This window comes from Bison bison, unplaced genomic scaffold, assembly GCF_000754665.1.
Source record: "Bison bison bison isolate TAMUID 2011002044 unplaced genomic scaffold, Bison_UMD1.0 scf7180017864223, whole genome shotgun sequence".
In the NCBI taxonomy this organism is placed as follows: Eukaryota; Metazoa; Chordata; class Mammalia; order Artiodactyla; family Bovidae; genus Bison; species Bison bison.
In genome coordinates this window covers 1,581,281-1,597,814 of record NW_011494795.1, presented here as the reverse complement: position 1 = coordinate 1,597,814, position 16,534 = coordinate 1,581,281, and the positions used below count along the sequence as shown (strand labels likewise).

At 45.5% G+C, this 16,534-nt stretch overlaps 1 protein-coding gene across 1 annotated transcript in view; it reads left to right on the top strand.

The window, feature by feature from the left end:
• The first annotated feature begins 11,830 nt into the window (after positions 1-11,830).
• The window catches only part of EIF2AK1 (eukaryotic translation initiation factor 2-alpha kinase 1), a 37,530-nt gene continuing 32,826 nt past the window's right edge, over positions 11,831-16,534 (top strand). Inside the window, exons 1-4 of the mRNA XM_010845778.1 lie at positions 11,831-11,846; positions 12,725-12,845; positions 12,922-13,022; positions 15,639-15,700. Coding sequence (XP_010844080.1) covers positions 11,831-11,846; positions 12,725-12,845; positions 12,922-13,022; positions 15,639-15,700 — 300 coding nt within the window. The remainder of the gene's footprint in view (positions 11,847-12,724; positions 12,846-12,921; positions 13,023-15,638; positions 15,701-16,534) is intronic.

The following is a 16,534-nucleotide window of genomic DNA, read 5'->3' as shown; positions in this document are numbered from 1 at the left end:
CCCCACCCTAAAACGGCAGGGCTCCGGGAGAGATTCTCCTCAGCCTAGCGACCCGGCATTTAAGGACGCGGGAGCCAGCGGGGGACCTTCGGACTTCTCCAGCCGTGTTCCTGCAAGCGGAGAATTTTCCACCCGGGCTCCAGAAGAGGCAGACCCCCAACCACCACCCCGGCCCGACCCATCCCGCCACGGGATCATCTCAGCTCCGAGCCGAGCGCCTTCTGTGGGGGCAGCTAGACCGGCTCTTGTTCCTGAGGGCCAGATCCAGCCGCTTATTGGATGTCTCCACCGCGAGGCCGAGCAGAGAACAGAATTGATTGTGGCATCTGCCTTCCACCACCACCAGCCTGCTCCTCCCCGTGTGGTTCCCTGCTTTGATGAGCAGACGCGGCCCTCTACTGCACTAACTTGAGTGCTTCCTCTGTCTCTCTCCTTCTCCCGACCCTACTACATCAAGTCACTTCCACCTGAACCTACCCAGGGGGACTCTCGTCCCTTCCTAGCCTGGCCGCTCGCTTCCTTCCAGTCACCCTGCTGTCCACTTTCAACCTTCACACTTGTGGCCCGGATCCTCTTTTTAAAAAAACACAGGTCAGATGTCGCTCCCTTCCTAAGAGCCTTTAGCTACTTTCTTGACCCACAGAAAAGTCTGCTCTTCCTGGCACGGAAGGCCTCCAGTTCCCTTTGCTCTTAGGGCCCAGCCGAAACTGCCTACAAACATCCCGCTCCATGCCTCTTCTTCCATTAGCGGCCCTCCCCCACCCCCGCCCTTCAGAATCTTACTGCTCCCCCTATATCTAAGTAGCTCTAATTTTACTGTTAAGAAAGAAGTCACTCAAGTGATCAGCTGTGCATTTGGAATCAGAACACTGAAGTTTGAGGAAACAAGAAAGGAAAAAGTGAATTTCAAGCCTCCAAAATTCAGGACCCACTTTGGGGATTAAAGATCTTTCTGGTGGCTCAGACGGTAAAGAATCCGCCTGCAATGCCGGAGACCCGGGTTCGATCCCTGTTTGGGAAGATCCCCTGGAGAAAGAAATGGCAACCCACTCCAGTATTCTTGCGTGGAAAATCCCATGGACGGAGGAGCCTGCCGGGCTACAGTCTAATGGGTTGCAAAGAGCCGGACAGGATTGAGCAACTTTACTTGGGGATTAACACCACAATTTACTTCCTGATGAAGAATGCTTATGAAATTTCACCTGCATGGTCCTGGCAACACTATTAAGAGATTTGTAAGAACAGACCAGCCATAGGGATGGAGCCAGTAATTTGCTTGCCTTTTCCAGATGACTTTCAGGTGATTAAATACAGAAGGAAAAGGAATTAAGGAGTCAAGTGCCTGTCACCTGAGCTTTGTGATTATTTCAAAATGCTTTCTTTGGAAGCCACATGAGAAGTCTGGCTTCTGATTTCATCTTCCATTTCACATCCTATTGACAAACTGCCCCTGCCACCAGCCTCTTAATATAGTAGAATTGTTGTTCAGTCGTTCGGTCATGTCTGACTTTTTGTGACCCCATGGACTGCAGCATGCTAGGCTTCCCTGTCCTTCACTATCTCCAGGAGTTTGCTCAAACTCATGTCCATTGAGTCAGTGATGCCATCCAACCATCTCATCCTCTCTCGCCCCAGGGATTTTTTTTTTTTTTTTAATCCCTTGGCATTCTCTAGAACAGAATTTTTTTGAGATGCGGGGTTGTCCCATGGCCTTCTCCTACCTCCTCCTTCCTCTATGCCTTGAAAACAAACAGAGAGGCCCTACTCCTCTAAAGAACTTCAGGGCCACTTACTGTAGCAAACCTATGATGTAAGTGCAGAGGTTGACAAAGGATGTTAGGAAGCCCCTGCCTTCAAACAGCCAGGTCTTTGGCTTTTGCCACAGAAACTCATTTTCCTCCAGACCAGAGTTCAACCCAAAGTGAATGCTGCTGGAAGGAAATTTCACTCTGCCTCTGTTCTTACAAGCTGTGGGACCTACACAAATTACTTAGCTAGTTTCTTGACCAATGCTGTCTTTACGCCAGAGGTAAACTGACACCAGGGGCTTCCGAGGTTGCTCAGTGGTTAAAAACTCTGCCTGCCAGTGCAGGAGACCTGAGTTCCATCCCTGCATCGGGAAGATCCCCTGGAGTAGGAAATGGCAGCCCACTCCAGTATTCTTGCCTGGAGAATCCCATGGACAGAGGAGCCTGGTGGGCTACAGTCCATGGGGTCGCAAAGAGCTGGACACGACTGAGCGCACGCACAGAAAGTGACACCAAGTGCTCCGCCTCCCAGTCCAGGTGATCACGTGATCAAAGAGCAAAAAGTGTCTCAAAGGAATAAATTAGGTTTTCCAAGGGCCTCTAGATACCGAAGGAGCCTGTGGTGGGTGCTGTTATTGCCCGACCACTCCCAGCTGCTCTGTGTGTTGGCCGCTAAGAACGCAGAGTTACCCAGTTCTGACAGCTGTTCTTGGCTGATGCGGGGCTGTCTCGTGGGCAAGTTAAGCCCACATACCTCCCCCTTTTAGCCTAGGCCAGTGGCTCACTTGATGTAGGGTTCAGAAAGACCTTGCCTCAAACAGTGACCAACCTTAGGATACAGTTGACATTCCAGAGCCAATGAAATCAGAAGCAAGCTCATCTCCCTGAGACTGCATCCTTACTTAACTCCTTTTCCTGACCGTCCTTCCTCCATTCCCTTTCTCCCCAAACACTCCCCCTCCATGAAATGCAGGCACTGGAATTGTCTCAAGCCCTGCTTCTCCGTGGCTCAGCTTAAAAGAGTTGGTACCCGGTGTGGTCCTAAGAAGCAGAGTCTAAGGATAGGATTTCAGGTGCTTACTAGGATGCTGACAGCTGTGTGATGACCATTATCTTGGGGGAGGTGGATGGGAGAGTGGTAGATGGGGGTGCATTGGCTTATTCAATCTCTCTGGTGTTTGAGGACGTGGGGGAAATTTTTTAAAACAGAAATTAGGTGGCTACTGATGCTTGAAAGAGGCAAAACAACTGCCTCTAGGCACTCTCTTAACCAATATACAGCAAAGCCAGAAGGATCTGCTCAGCAGCCTGTTAAGCAGCAGTCACCTGCAGTCAGAGGGCAGAGAGTTCTGAGGACCAGGCTCAGGCTCACAGAAAAGGAGCTAAAACTTTGGGACTTCCCTGGTGGTCCAGTGGTTGAGTATCCGCCTGCCAGAACAGGGCACGTGGGTTTGATCCCTGGCCCGGAAGACTCCATGTGCTGCGGGGCAACTAAGCCGGTGTTTCCACAGCTACTGAGGCCCGTGCTCTAGAGCCTGTGCTCGGCAACAAGAGAAGCCACCACGGTGAGAAGCTGGAGCACCGCAACCAGAAAGTAGCCCCTGCTCGCCACAACTAGAGAAAGCCTTCACACAGCAACGAAGACCCAGCACAGCCATAAATACATTAAAAATAATTTTTTTAAAAAGGAGCTGAACTTTAGAAATGGTCAACTTCTTAGTCATGGTTACTCGCCAACACCACAGTCAGGGCTCTGATAAGGAAGAGGTGGGACCCTGAGACTAAGGATGAAAACCTAAGTGGTAGAACCTCAGACTCATCTGAAGCTCTGGGGCCTGTAGAAGAGGCCCGCTCCCATCCCACCCCCACGACCTGAAGACCACGCAGAAGCCTCGAAGGAGGCAGGTACCCCACAGGACCATGCGCTCTCCAGGATCTGCCCCAAAGCCTCACCTGGCTGCTAGACCGATCACTAAGATTGGACCTCACTGGGACTTCCCTGATCCAGTGGTTAAGACAGACTTCCAGTGCCGAGGACTCACGTTCGATCCCACATGCCTCGGGCCAGCTAAGCCCATGAGCCACAACTATAAGACCCAACACAGCCAAAAATAAATATTAAGAAATTTTTGTAAAAAAGAAAGCATACTATCCTAAACAATGATCGAACGTGGTTTTGGAAGTCTGCCCCTCCCCACCATCAAAGCAAGATATTTGTATTCGAGTGGAGACAACCTTATTCTCATTAGCATGTTATACTTCTCTTTGGGGATAAAAGAAAATACATAAGACCTGTTGAAGAGTTTTCAGAAAAGTGACTGATTTATATGACTATTTAAAAAGTCAATTGCAAAAAAAATAAAGTCAATTGCATGTGCATTTTCTTAATGCCATTGAACTATACACTTGAAAATGGTTAAAATGATAAATCTTATATATATTTTACCACAATAAAAAAGTCAAATCTATATATGCGTGTGTGCGTGTGTGCGTGCTAAGTGGCTTCAGTCATGTCTGACTCTGTGCATCAAATGGACTGCAGCCCACCAGGCTCCTCTGACCATGGGATTCTCTAGGCAAGAATACTGGAGTGGGTTGCCATGCCCTCCTCCAGGGGATCCTCCTGACCCAGGGATCAAACCTGCATCTCTTCTGTCTCCTGCATTGGCAGGCAGATTCTTTATCACCATTGCCACCTGGGGAGCCTGAAATCTATATATAGCAATATCCAAATTAGAAAAATAGAAAAAAATACTCTCAAGAGCTAAACAAAATACTAAAGAATAAATAATAAGCTTGAAAAACATGCAAGACCCAAAGGAAGACTATCTAAATGAAGAGACACACTTTAGTTTGTAAAGATTCTAATAGGGCTTCCCTGGGGGCTCAGTGGGAAAGAATCTGCGTACCAATGCAAGAGATTCCGGTTCAACCCTTGGGTCGGAGGATCTCTTGCAGAAAGAAATGGCAACCCACTCCAATATTCTTTCCAGGGAAATCCCATGGGCAGAAGAGCCTAGTGGGCTACAGTCCAGTGGGGTCACAAAAGAGTTGGACACAACTTAGCAACTACACAAGCAAACAACTGATCCCAAAGAGATTTTTCTCCAGAACTTAATAAAATGCCTGTAATATAAAGAGTAAAATAAATTTACAAATGCAGTGCCTTCTGAAAGGACTCCCGTGGCACTTACTATAATGTTCTGAATGTTCATCTGGGCAATAAAGCCATTGGTTCACACATTCAACCCTTAGCTGTGTCTAGCTCCTTTTTCCTGAGACAGTTGACACTTGCATTCATTCAGCAAATATCCACCTAGGTAACCAAAGATATGGGTACTATTTTGGAAGTCAGGGAAAGAGAAATGATGAGTTAGTCCAAACTGTCCCTGCCTTCAGTAGCTTTCAGGATGTTTATATAAAACAGCTAAGCAATTAAGGACAATTGTCCAGAAAAGAAGAGTGGGAGAAAATAACACAACTGGAAAGGCATGGGTAAATGGGAGGGGAGTTCAGAGTGGACTTCCCTGATAGCTCAGTTGGTAAAGAATCCGCCTGCAATGCAGGAGACCCCGGTTCGATTCCTGGGTTGGGAAGATCCCCTGGAGAAGGGATAGGCTACCCACTCCAGTATTCAGACCTAGAGAGTTCCATGAACTGTATAGTCCATGGGGTCGCAAAGAGTCGGACACGACTGAGCAACTTTCATTTTTCCTGCGGAAAGTACAGAGAGATTGAATCTTGAAGGCTGAGTGGCAATAAGCAAGGTGACTTGAAGACTTGGACACAGAGACTCAAAGACAGAGATGGTAAAGAAAATCAAGCCAGGAAAGGAAGATTGAATGTGTAATTCACCTTGATATGCATTTGAAAGAAACAATTCACAGCTTTAGTAGAAAAATACCTCATCGTGGAGCTGAACAAAGTGAAGGATGCCAAAGGAAAAGGCTACCACCAGGCTCAGCATTTTTCTGACTTGAAGAATGATAATCAGGGAGCCTCCCTGGTGGTCCAGCGGCCAAGACTCTGTGCTCCCAATATAGAGGGGTGGGGTTCGATCCCTGGTCAGGGAACTAGTTCCTGAATGCCGCAATGAAGAGTTCATACGCTCCAACTAATCATCCTGCATGCCCCAACGAAGACCTGGAGCAGCCAAGATAAATAATAAATACTTTTTTTTTTTTTTAAGAAGAATGACAGTCAACTCTGACAGACTCACGTCTCAGGGGAGTTTACAAATGATCATACTAGTAACTGTTTTAAGTAATTTTATTTATTTTTGGCTGTGTTGGGTCTCTGTTGCTGTGTGGGCTTTTCTCTGATCTGGGAAGATCACACTTGCCTCGGAGCAACTAATCCGGTCCGCATCACAACTATTGAGCCTGTGATCTAGAGCCCGGGGAGCCCTCCAGCCCACGCTCAGCAACAAGAGAAACCACTGCAATGAGAGACCCGTGCACTGCAACTAGAGGTGGCCTGGCCCCTCTGCACTGGGAACTTGGAGTCTTGGTCTCTGGACCATCACTAAGCATGTGTTTCGTTGTTGAAAACCTTTGACTGTCTTCTGGAGCTTTGATAAGGGTGATTCTGACAGTTTTTTTTGGCAGGATTTTCAGTGTGAGAGTCGGCCCCTTGAGGTTCATAGGCTACCATTTTTGCTGATGTCACTGTTAAGAGTTTCTTTTTTTAATGCCAATTTTGTTTGGGCATAATATAGAAGTGATGTTACATGTGGAAAACACAGGAAACACGATCATAGGAGCAGAGGAGGGAGTTCTTCAGAGAGTTCACCAGTCTCTTTGTTCTTCTATTATTTCAGTTCCCCCACTTCTCTTTGAAAAATGGTGCAAACTATACATCAAGGTGACTTTGTCATCCATACAGATGGTGAAGTTGGGAGCAATAATTCTGACTGAGGAGTAGGATGGCTGAAACAGAGTCGGGACTACAGCCTTCCATGAACATAAAGTGAAGTCGCTCAGTCGTGTCCGACTCTTAGCGACCCCATGGACTGCAGCCTACCAGGCTCCTCTGTCCATGGGATTTTCTAGGCAAAAGTACTGGAGTGGGGTGCCATCGCCTTCTCCGATGGACATAAAGGAATGACACAAAAGTCAGAAGATGAAGACAGAGAAATGGACAGTGATGTGATAACCTCAGGTTTCAAATGAGGGAGCAGAAATAAGTTGTGAAAACATGTTTACTATGAAATAAGGGTGCAGCTGGCTGGTCAACAAAGATATTTAACAATATCTTACGTTTGAAGAAAACCATAATGTGTATTATTACCATAATGATTCATATGGTTCTTGTTTTTTTTTTTTTTTTTGGACCAATGTAAAACAAAAACAAGAATAAAAATAAGATGAGAGAGAGAGTCAATACAATCAATGGAAACCCAATTAGAGTATAAAAGTTTGGCTGATTAAAAAAAGATAGGTATGTAAAGTCAATTGGTCTCTAAGTCTTAACAGTAACAACTTAGAAATGCTTGAAGCAGTGACTTTCATCACAGTAGATGAAACAAAATAGCAAATAATAAAAAATAACTTTAGTGCTTATGTGAAGAACATGATCAAACATAACTGAGTGATATTTGCTGAATGCAGAGTTATAACACAATATTGAATAGGTATCATGTATCTCAAATTAGATTGCAACTGTGATGAAATTGATTCCAAGGGGATTCTTTATGGAATGTAATAAATTGCTTACAGGGCAAATGTATAAATCCTTTTAATTAAGTTACAAGCATAATGTCATGCATCCCAAGAGGATTACTTCTGGAAATTAGTAAAAATGATTTAAATGTTCTCCAGGCAACAAACACATTAATTTATGAGTATAGTTATTTACATGGACCACTTTCCCCTCCAAACAGTTCACACTTTCATTCATTCATCAATTTTCCATTGAGTATCCACTGAGCATCAAAGGGTGTACATCATACGGAGAAAAATGACCAAGAGACACATAAACAGTGCTTGTGTTAATGGGGTTTTCACTGTGCTTTTATGGGGAGGGGACTTGGAGGAAGAAAGAGAAATTGGCTTCAAAAATGCAACATCTAGAATGAAGGTATGCTAAACGCTATGGGAGATGGAGGCATTTCCCAGATGCTGCTAGTGGTAGAGAACTGCCTGCCAATGCAGGAGATATAAGAGACATGGGTTCGATCCCTGAGTTGGGAAGATCCCCTGGAGGAGGGCATGGCAACCCACTCCAGTATTCTTGCCTGGAGAATCCTACGGACAGAGGAGCCTGGCTGGCTACAGATCATAGGGCTGCAAAGAGTTGGACAGGACTGAAGTGACTTAGCACCCATGGGAGATGGATGTAGCACACGTCGGAGACGGATGAAGTGCTATGAAGTGCAGAGTGGGAGGCACTAACCTAGTAAGATGAAGAGAAAGCTGTGAGGGGAGTGTTTTAGGTTAAAGTGTGTTCCCCGGACACACACAGTAGATACATTTGTTAGGGGAAACACATACACAGTAGATACATTTGTTACCGGAAGCACACTGATTGAAACCGCCCACCCTGGCCAGGCACCATAGTAACCATTTGCCATGAGTTGTTTTAGACAGCTGGTCCTGGTAAGGAACAGGGGACTAATAAGCCTCCACCAACCACAAGAGTTTGGGAAAGGTCAAAAGGAGGCACCACCTGTCCGACCACCTCCCAGAATCCTTCTGTCTGGCATCCATCTTGGCTGAACAAGGCGTGCACCACCAGGAAGGACTCTGAGTCAGAAGGATTGGCCAAGGACAGCCCAGAAACTAATCCCATCACCATAAAACCCGAGACTGCAAGCCATGTGGCAGAGCTGTTCTCCTGGGTTCCCTTACCCTACTGCTCTCCACCCGGGTGCCCTTTCCCAATAAAATCTCTTGCTTTGTCAGCACATGTGTCTCCTTGGACAATTCATTTCCGAGTGTTAGACAAGAGCCCAGTTTCAGGCCCTCAAAGGGGTCCCCCTTCCTGCAACACATTCATGTCATCACTCCCACCACCTGAGAATATGACCTTATTTCAAGATAGGGTCTCTGTAAAGGTAATCTAGTTAATGTGAGGTCCTTGAATTGACTGTAATACAGGAACAGGCATCCTTATAAACTGGGGCAGTGTGGGGACTCCCTTGGCGGTCCCAGTGGTTAAGACTCCACGCTTCCAATGCAGGGGGAGCAGGTTCAGTCCCTGGTCAGGCAGTTAAGACCCCAGATGTGAAAGTGAAAATCTCTCAGCCGTGTCCAACTCTTTGTAACCCGACAGACTATACAGTCCTGGAATTCTCCAGGCCAGAATACTGGAGTGGGTCACTATTCCCTTCTCCAGGGTATCTTCCCAAACCAGGGATTGAACCCAGGTCTCCCATATTGCAGGCGGATTCTTTACCAGCTTACGTTATTATGGACATCTCTTGGTTTTTCCCTGTGGTCCATGGCCTTGGACGTTCAGCCTCCTGAACTATGAGAAAATCCATCTGTGGCACTTTGTCATGGTGGGGCTCAAACAAACTAACAAAGGGCGCGAGGTCCCGTGACATGTATAAATGCAACGAGTCAACATTTCATTACAGACCTGAGGGATAGTAACTGGAAGGCAGGTGAAGTGGGGGCTGGGGCGGGGGAGCATTCTGGGCAGAAGCAACCAGATCTGCATTGATGGATCACGTGCTCTTATTTTCTGTATTTCACGATGCTGATGTTTTGACATCTTAAAAAGCTTGCTGGCCAGGAGAGACTGTCCCAGAGCTAGCCAACTCATAGAGATAGCAGAGTTCAATTAACCCATGCAAACCAACCCGTCCCAAGCTTCAAGACCTCACCTCTTCCTTATCTCACCCTCACACAGGAGTCAATATTTCCTGTCCCCTAAATCACCCCAGGGCCAGCTACCAGGCAACTTGAGATAGTGAAGTCACTCAGTCTGACTCTTTGCAACTCCATGGAATGTAGCCCACCATGCTCCTCTGTCCATGGGATTTTCCAGGCAAGAGTACTGGAGTGGGTTGCCATTTCCTTCTCCAGGGGATCTTTCCAAACCAGGGATCGAACCCCGGGTCTCTCGCATTGCAAGCAGATGCTTTACCATCTGAGCCACCAGGGAAAACTTGAGATACCCCTATGGTAAAGCCTTCCAGATTATTCCAACAAGCCAGTCCTAAGCTGCTCACTCTGCTGTATCTTGCTTCTCCCATTAAAACCCCCATCAAAAAAAAAAAAAAACCCAACCCAATCAAGGTCGGGCTCAGGCTTTCCCCTCACTCCTATCTTGTGCCCCTTAACCAAAACCCAATGCTTTCCTTGCCCCTGCGTGCCATGCGGTGACCCTGCTCTGGGACCTGTGCGTATCATCAACTTTCTTCCAAATCTTGTTCTCATTTCCTTCTGTGGCTGCACCAACTTTACCATATGTACCCAACATTTATATTCTTAGGACACTGCAGGCTTGAAGGAGAGGGGCAAGGGGAAGAAATGGGGAGAAAGGAGGAAGAATGTCCAACTCACCTCAGTGAGTGCTGAAGACACAAATTATATACTTTCAGAAGAAATCTTCCTGTTAGGGAGTCTAATGGTCAAAGGCTAAAGAACCGACACTCCCACCAGGATCAGAGTGTCTGACCTGAGTGATGTCCGTCAGTGCTGGGAGGAAGATCAGTGTCCTAGGAGCAAAGAGGAAGGATGAGCATTAAGCAAAGGTATTTTTTAAAGTTGTTTTCTTTTTTTTTGATGTGGATCATTTTTAAAGTCATTATTAAATTTGTTACAATATTGTTGCTGTTTTTTTATGTTTTGGTTTTTTGGCCTTGAGGCATGTGGGATCTCAGCTCCCCAACCAAGGATCAACCCCATACCCCTGCATTGAAAGGTGAAGTCTTAACCACTGGATCACTGGGGAGGTCCCTGAGCCTTTGCTGGTAGCATTAATATTGGCTACCAGCTAATAGCTGAGAGGTCCCTATGCCCCCAGGAACCTCTTCTAAATGGTTTAAAAATATTAACTCATTTACTATCTACAATAAGACTATGAAGTAGGTACAATTACTATTTCCATTTTATAGATTAGAAGTTAAGTACGTCGCTTGTGATCTCACAGTTAGTGTCAGAACATACATTCCCCAGCATTAAGCTGTATATACATGGATTTACTGCGAGACCAGAAAAGGTTAGGGACATGGGATTTCCTAGGCAGATGGGCTAGCGTGTGCAAAAGCAGCAGTAAAAGAGACGGAGGGAGATCTCAGTGTGTAGATTGTCTTAAAGCACTGCTGGAGAAAATTCACAAGTCTTTCTGAAAAATATCCCAGCTTAGTACAATAAAGGAGGATTAAGGAAGTTTTGCTACCACCAGAGTGCTTTCTCTGATCCTGGTGTTGTCAGTGTCTGTGGCAGAATGAAGTCTCTTAGAAGAGTTGCTTCTAGGGCAATAAGGTAATACATACATCAGAGATAATAAAATAATAATACTACTTGTTATCATGGTATTATATGCCCAGCACATCTTCTGTATGTCTGAATTATATGTTAACTCTTTAATTACATTCAACAACACAATGAGGAAGGGATAATTAGATTTGCATTTTACAGGTTCCAACAAATACAAGGGAATGGCTACCTAACGGAAGTGTGAAAGATCTACTAGGCAAATAAGAGGAGTGTGGGGCACACTAGCATGAAAAGGTGGCCATGGTGGTCAGAAAGGGGGCCTCGCGGGCAATTATACTGCACAGAAGTACAAATCCACTCTTGCTGGGGAATCTGAAAACATTTTCACCTAATTCGATCATAGAAGCTTTGCATGTGAGTAATACATAAAATGCCGTAATTGGGGACTTCCCTGGTGGTCTGTTGGTTAAAACTTTCCATTCCAACGCAGGGGGCACTGGTTTGATCCCTGGTCGGGGAACAAAGGTCCCACATGTTGTGAGGTGTGGCTAAAAATTAATAAAATAAAATGCAGTAATGAAAAAATTATCAAAGTCACATTGTTGATTGATAGAGCAAGTTGTAGAACAATAATGCAACATTCAGTAAGAATCCAGAAACTAAAGTCCAAAATATACATTGTTCTACGGGCACATGGCCAGGTACAGAAGTGAATAGAAAAAGATTTGGATAAAGTGAAGAGTGCTTAATTCCAGAAAGGGCAAAGAAGAGGGGACAGAGTATAATGGCCAAATGGAACTTGACTCAAAAGGTTTTCTGGAAAAGTTTGCCTATTCCTTGTGTAATACTATTAACAATAAAAATTTTGTTTTGTCAAAGATACGATTTTGTTTTAGCTTTCACTCTTACTCATCTACGCTAACCTCTAGAAGGCCAATGTCTGATTCCAGAAAAGAAATGCACCATTAAGGCGTTGGTGAGTATAACAAAGAAAATGCCTTGAGGTAATTCCAAACGATAATAAATAAAATAATTTCAACAGTGTAAAATTTTAAAGATTGGTTCTGGGATTCCCCAGCAGCAAATTCGATGTGTCAGCTCCCCGAGGAGCTACTTTACAGCTGCTGGGAACAGGGAGGTATTAAATAATATGAAGTTCCCTTTCACAATTTTGTCTCTACGCTTTTATGTTTACAATCTTTGCTTACTAAGGGGAGTCATTCAAGATTTATTACAATGTTTTAAGTACTCATCTGAGCAATAAACTCATTCATTCACCCATTTAACTGCAGGGTCTTCCTTATGAGGCAATGTGCAGACCAGGGAGAAAAGAAATGATGGACCAGTTAGACATGAAGAGTTCTGCTTACTTGGGGAGGAAAGACCTAAATGGGGTCTGAGGGTCAGCGGGGGGCTTTAGCCTTCTCCAGGGCAGGGGGGAGAGGCTGCCGGGAGCGAAGGCTGCGATCAAGCGGGCGGGGGCGCACCCTGGCCAGCCCTGCATCCCTGGCAGTCGCCCGAGGAGAAGCCCACCTGGCTGCGAGCTCTAGGGCTGCATCCACGTTGGACCAGCCCTGCCCTCCATAGTCGACGGAGAAGGGGCGGGGTTTCGGCCAGGGCCCGCCCCCGACAGCGGAGCGCGGGAGGCCGAGGCGGGACTTCCGCCTCGCAAGGTGCCACTTCCGGATCCGGTGGCGATAGTTTCCGGGTCAGTTTAGAGCCGCGATGCACTGGCGGGTTGTTTGAGTTATGGCTCGCGCATCGCTGGGGATGTTGGGCTGCAGCTCGAGGCGGAAGGGCGAGGCAGAGGGCGACCTGGCGGGGACTGTGTCTGCGCCGCCTGCCATTGACTTCTCGGCCGAGAGCTCGGACCCCAAGCGTGATGGTGAGGGACCGGCCTGGGCATCTAGGTAGAAGGAGCAGCTCGTGGGTTGGAGAATGTGTGTCCAGCTCACTTCTCACTTCCGTTAACCTTTGAGTAGAAAAGCCATAACCGTCAGAAAATCCTCTCACCTTCACCAGGAAAATGTCAGAGGAAGATTCTTCCACCCGGTTCAGAGTTACTCTGATTTGGAAAATGACGCTCAGCGCACGGCCCCTGGAGTCGTCTCCCAGGAGCCGAAACTGAAGGATCGAAGCTAACGGAAGAAAATAACGGCTTTGGGTTACAGTTACGAAGAGCTGCCCACAAATAGGTCAATTCATTTAATTCTCATGTAACCCTGTAAGGTTGGGTGAAGTGGGATCTTTACAAATGAACAACTGAGACAGGTTAAATAATTTGTTTAAAAATCACAGCTACTAGTGGTCGGACTCCGTGTAAACAAACTGGATACAGATGTTACTTATCGAGTTGTTTGTAATATTATCGGAGACGCCTATTTCTCCCTCAGCTGGAGGCATGGCCAAATTATGGAATATCAAGTTACAAAATACTGTGTTACACTAAACATGGAAGTTGCCCAGGACATAGTTCGGAGTGGAAAACAAAATGCAAGTTGCAGAAAAATGTGTTTTTAGCCATTGTTTTTGCAAAACCAAACCCTTTCGAAACAATGCTGTCCTATTGTAGTACACACTTATCTGTGTAATCGAATAAAGATTGGAGTAACATATACTAAACCGACAACTGTGTAGGGGAGAGAAGGGGGAGGCATGGGGATTTAAGAGAGTTATGGTAGAAAGGAACTTTATTCTTACAAAGTTTAATAATTTGAGAAATAAAATCCACCTGATGGTGTGAGGATATAAGGGTTATGAGAATATGGACATAAAAATAAAGGTTCTCAGGGACTCCCAAAAGGACATTAAAAGTCATTTTTAACTGCAGTATTTCATTAGTCTCAAGAAGCTTTAAAAAAAAAGAAATCTCAAAACTGCCCTTGTTCCACATTACATGGCTTATATTGGATGGAAACTGAGAGCCGTTAAGTAAAATTAAATATCTTTTCAAATATGCATCCTGATATTTTCAGTTGAAATAGAGCTTAACTATTATTATTTATTATTTATAATAATTATTTATATGTTATTTATATATTCATTATTATTATTTATATATTCATTTTTAATATTAACAACTCACTGAAATCATATATCTGACTAGCCCTATATAAAAATTGTTAAAAACACTTAACATCTCTTGCATGTTGCACTGGGGTTGAGGTCCCAAAACTTAAAGAGAGAAGTCCAGGGATTGAAATGGGAGTGACACACTCTTAATTGCCAATATCCACATTAAATCACCATTTCAAGTGTGTCTGTTGACAAAAGGAATATTAAGAAACGATTTTGGCTTGAAGATCCCTTTAGTAATTGACCTTGTTTGGGGAAGTAAAGAAGAAAGCAGAAATAGATGTGCTTACCAGAAAAGACAGTCTGTTCATCTGGGACTTGACATCCCACATTGGCAAGACCTTTTGGAGTGAGGGTTCTAATCCTGATGACATCACAGCTGTTGCCTGGTAGCCAGGCAGATCAACAGAATCTTCACAACGCATTACCTTAGGCTGTTCCTTACCCTGATAAGAGGCAGGAAATCTAGTTAAGCATATGTGTTGATTATTGCTGTGTAATAAATTACCCCCCAAGCGAGCATTTATTTTTTTCCCATGGTTTCTGAGGGTCAGGCATCTGAGAGCAGCAAAGCTTGGTGGTCCTAGCTCAGTCTCTCCTAAGGTGGCTGTCCAACCATTGCCTTGCTGCAGACATTTTAGGGTTCTGGGGAAGAAGAATCTGCTCGGAGCACACTTCCATGTTGTTGGCAGGCTCGGATCCTCATCGCCTGGGCTTCGCTCACAACATGGCGTTGTGTTTCCCCCAGAAGGAGGGATGAGGGAAAGAAAGCAGAGTGGGAGTCACAGCATCTTTCAAACTAATCTTGGACACCTTAGACCATCAGTTCTCCATGTGCTAACCATCATACAAACTACCCTTAGTACACAGAGTGGGAACTTGAAAAGGGTGTGAAGACCAGTAGGCAGAGATCTGGGGGGGCCATCTGGAAGGCTGCCTACCAAGGTATCGTACCTTCGGTCAAACTCTCACACTCCCTGATCATTGCTAGATACCTACATGTGGCTGGAGCTGTTAGAGTAAAAATAGAGGAATTAGAGACAAACTAGAGAAGATTGGGTCCCAGTGTGTAACTTGGACAATTCCTTAACATGAGATGAATAAGTAGTTAGGAAAGATGATAAAATGGATGCAACCCCCAGTTTTACACAGTACACTGAGCACCTTATTAGTGACCTTATATACTTAAATATCTGTTTATTGATACATCAAGTGGTATCTTCTAACTCCCTATCACAGAGATAAGAAACTTATACCTCCTCCCATCTCATTACCTGCAAACATGCATGGATAGACCACTAATTCTATTAAGGTTTATAGCACTTACCTTCTCTTTGGTAATCGTCATTATTGATGTAACAGGATAATTGATAAAGGTAGCTATTGGGGACATTCTCTGATGTTACTGATCTGTCTCTCCCAATAGGTGACAAAGTCCGTGTGAATATCGATGTGAAGGTTTCACTAGGGTGCTTAGTGATGGGGAAGGTGAGGGAGAGACTGGGTAGGCATTTGTACATACACACATATACACAGAGACACACATCCAGACGCATACAAACACGCCTATTCTGCCAAAAAGAGGGGGCCTTCCTCAGGGATGCCAGCCCCCACTTTGAGATCCCCACCCCTGCCATGAAGAAATTTCTATCTCTTTAGAAAGTTTTGTCTTCGCTTCACCGAGAGGAAAAAGCTATACTGTACGTGCAGTATAAGTGGAGAAGGTGGGCGAAGACCCTCTGTGCGGCCAATGGCCACCCGTTGTTCAGTCGCTAAGGTTTCTGTCCTGCTTCTTGTGTGACTCTGTCCCTGCTCTGGAAGCTGTGACCTCAGGAACCATCGCTGCTCTGGCCCCCTCTCATGAACGATGAAGTCATGAGTCTTAGTCATCTGCGTGGTACCATAGACTGCCATGAGAGTGATGAGTGAAGACCGAAAAGGAACCCTGGGGCAGCTCTTGAAAGGCCCTATGGGCCTTACAGAGGAGTCTAAATTTTGTTCTCACAAGGTCTAACCAGTTCTCCAGCCACTCCTGCTTCCTTTCTCCTCTCATGGCCTCTTTCTTTCTTTGAAATGAATGGCAACCCACTCCAGTACTCTTGCCTCGAAAATCCCATGGATGGAGGAGCCTGGTAGGCTGCAGTCCATGGGGTCACGAAGAGTCGGACACTCACTGAGCGACTTCACTTTCACTTTTCACTTTCATGCATTGGAGAAGGAAATGGCAACCCACTCCAGTGTTCTTGCCTGGAGAATCCCAGGGATGGCGGAGCCTGGTGGGCTGCCGTCTATGGGGTCACACAGAGTCAGACACGACTGAAG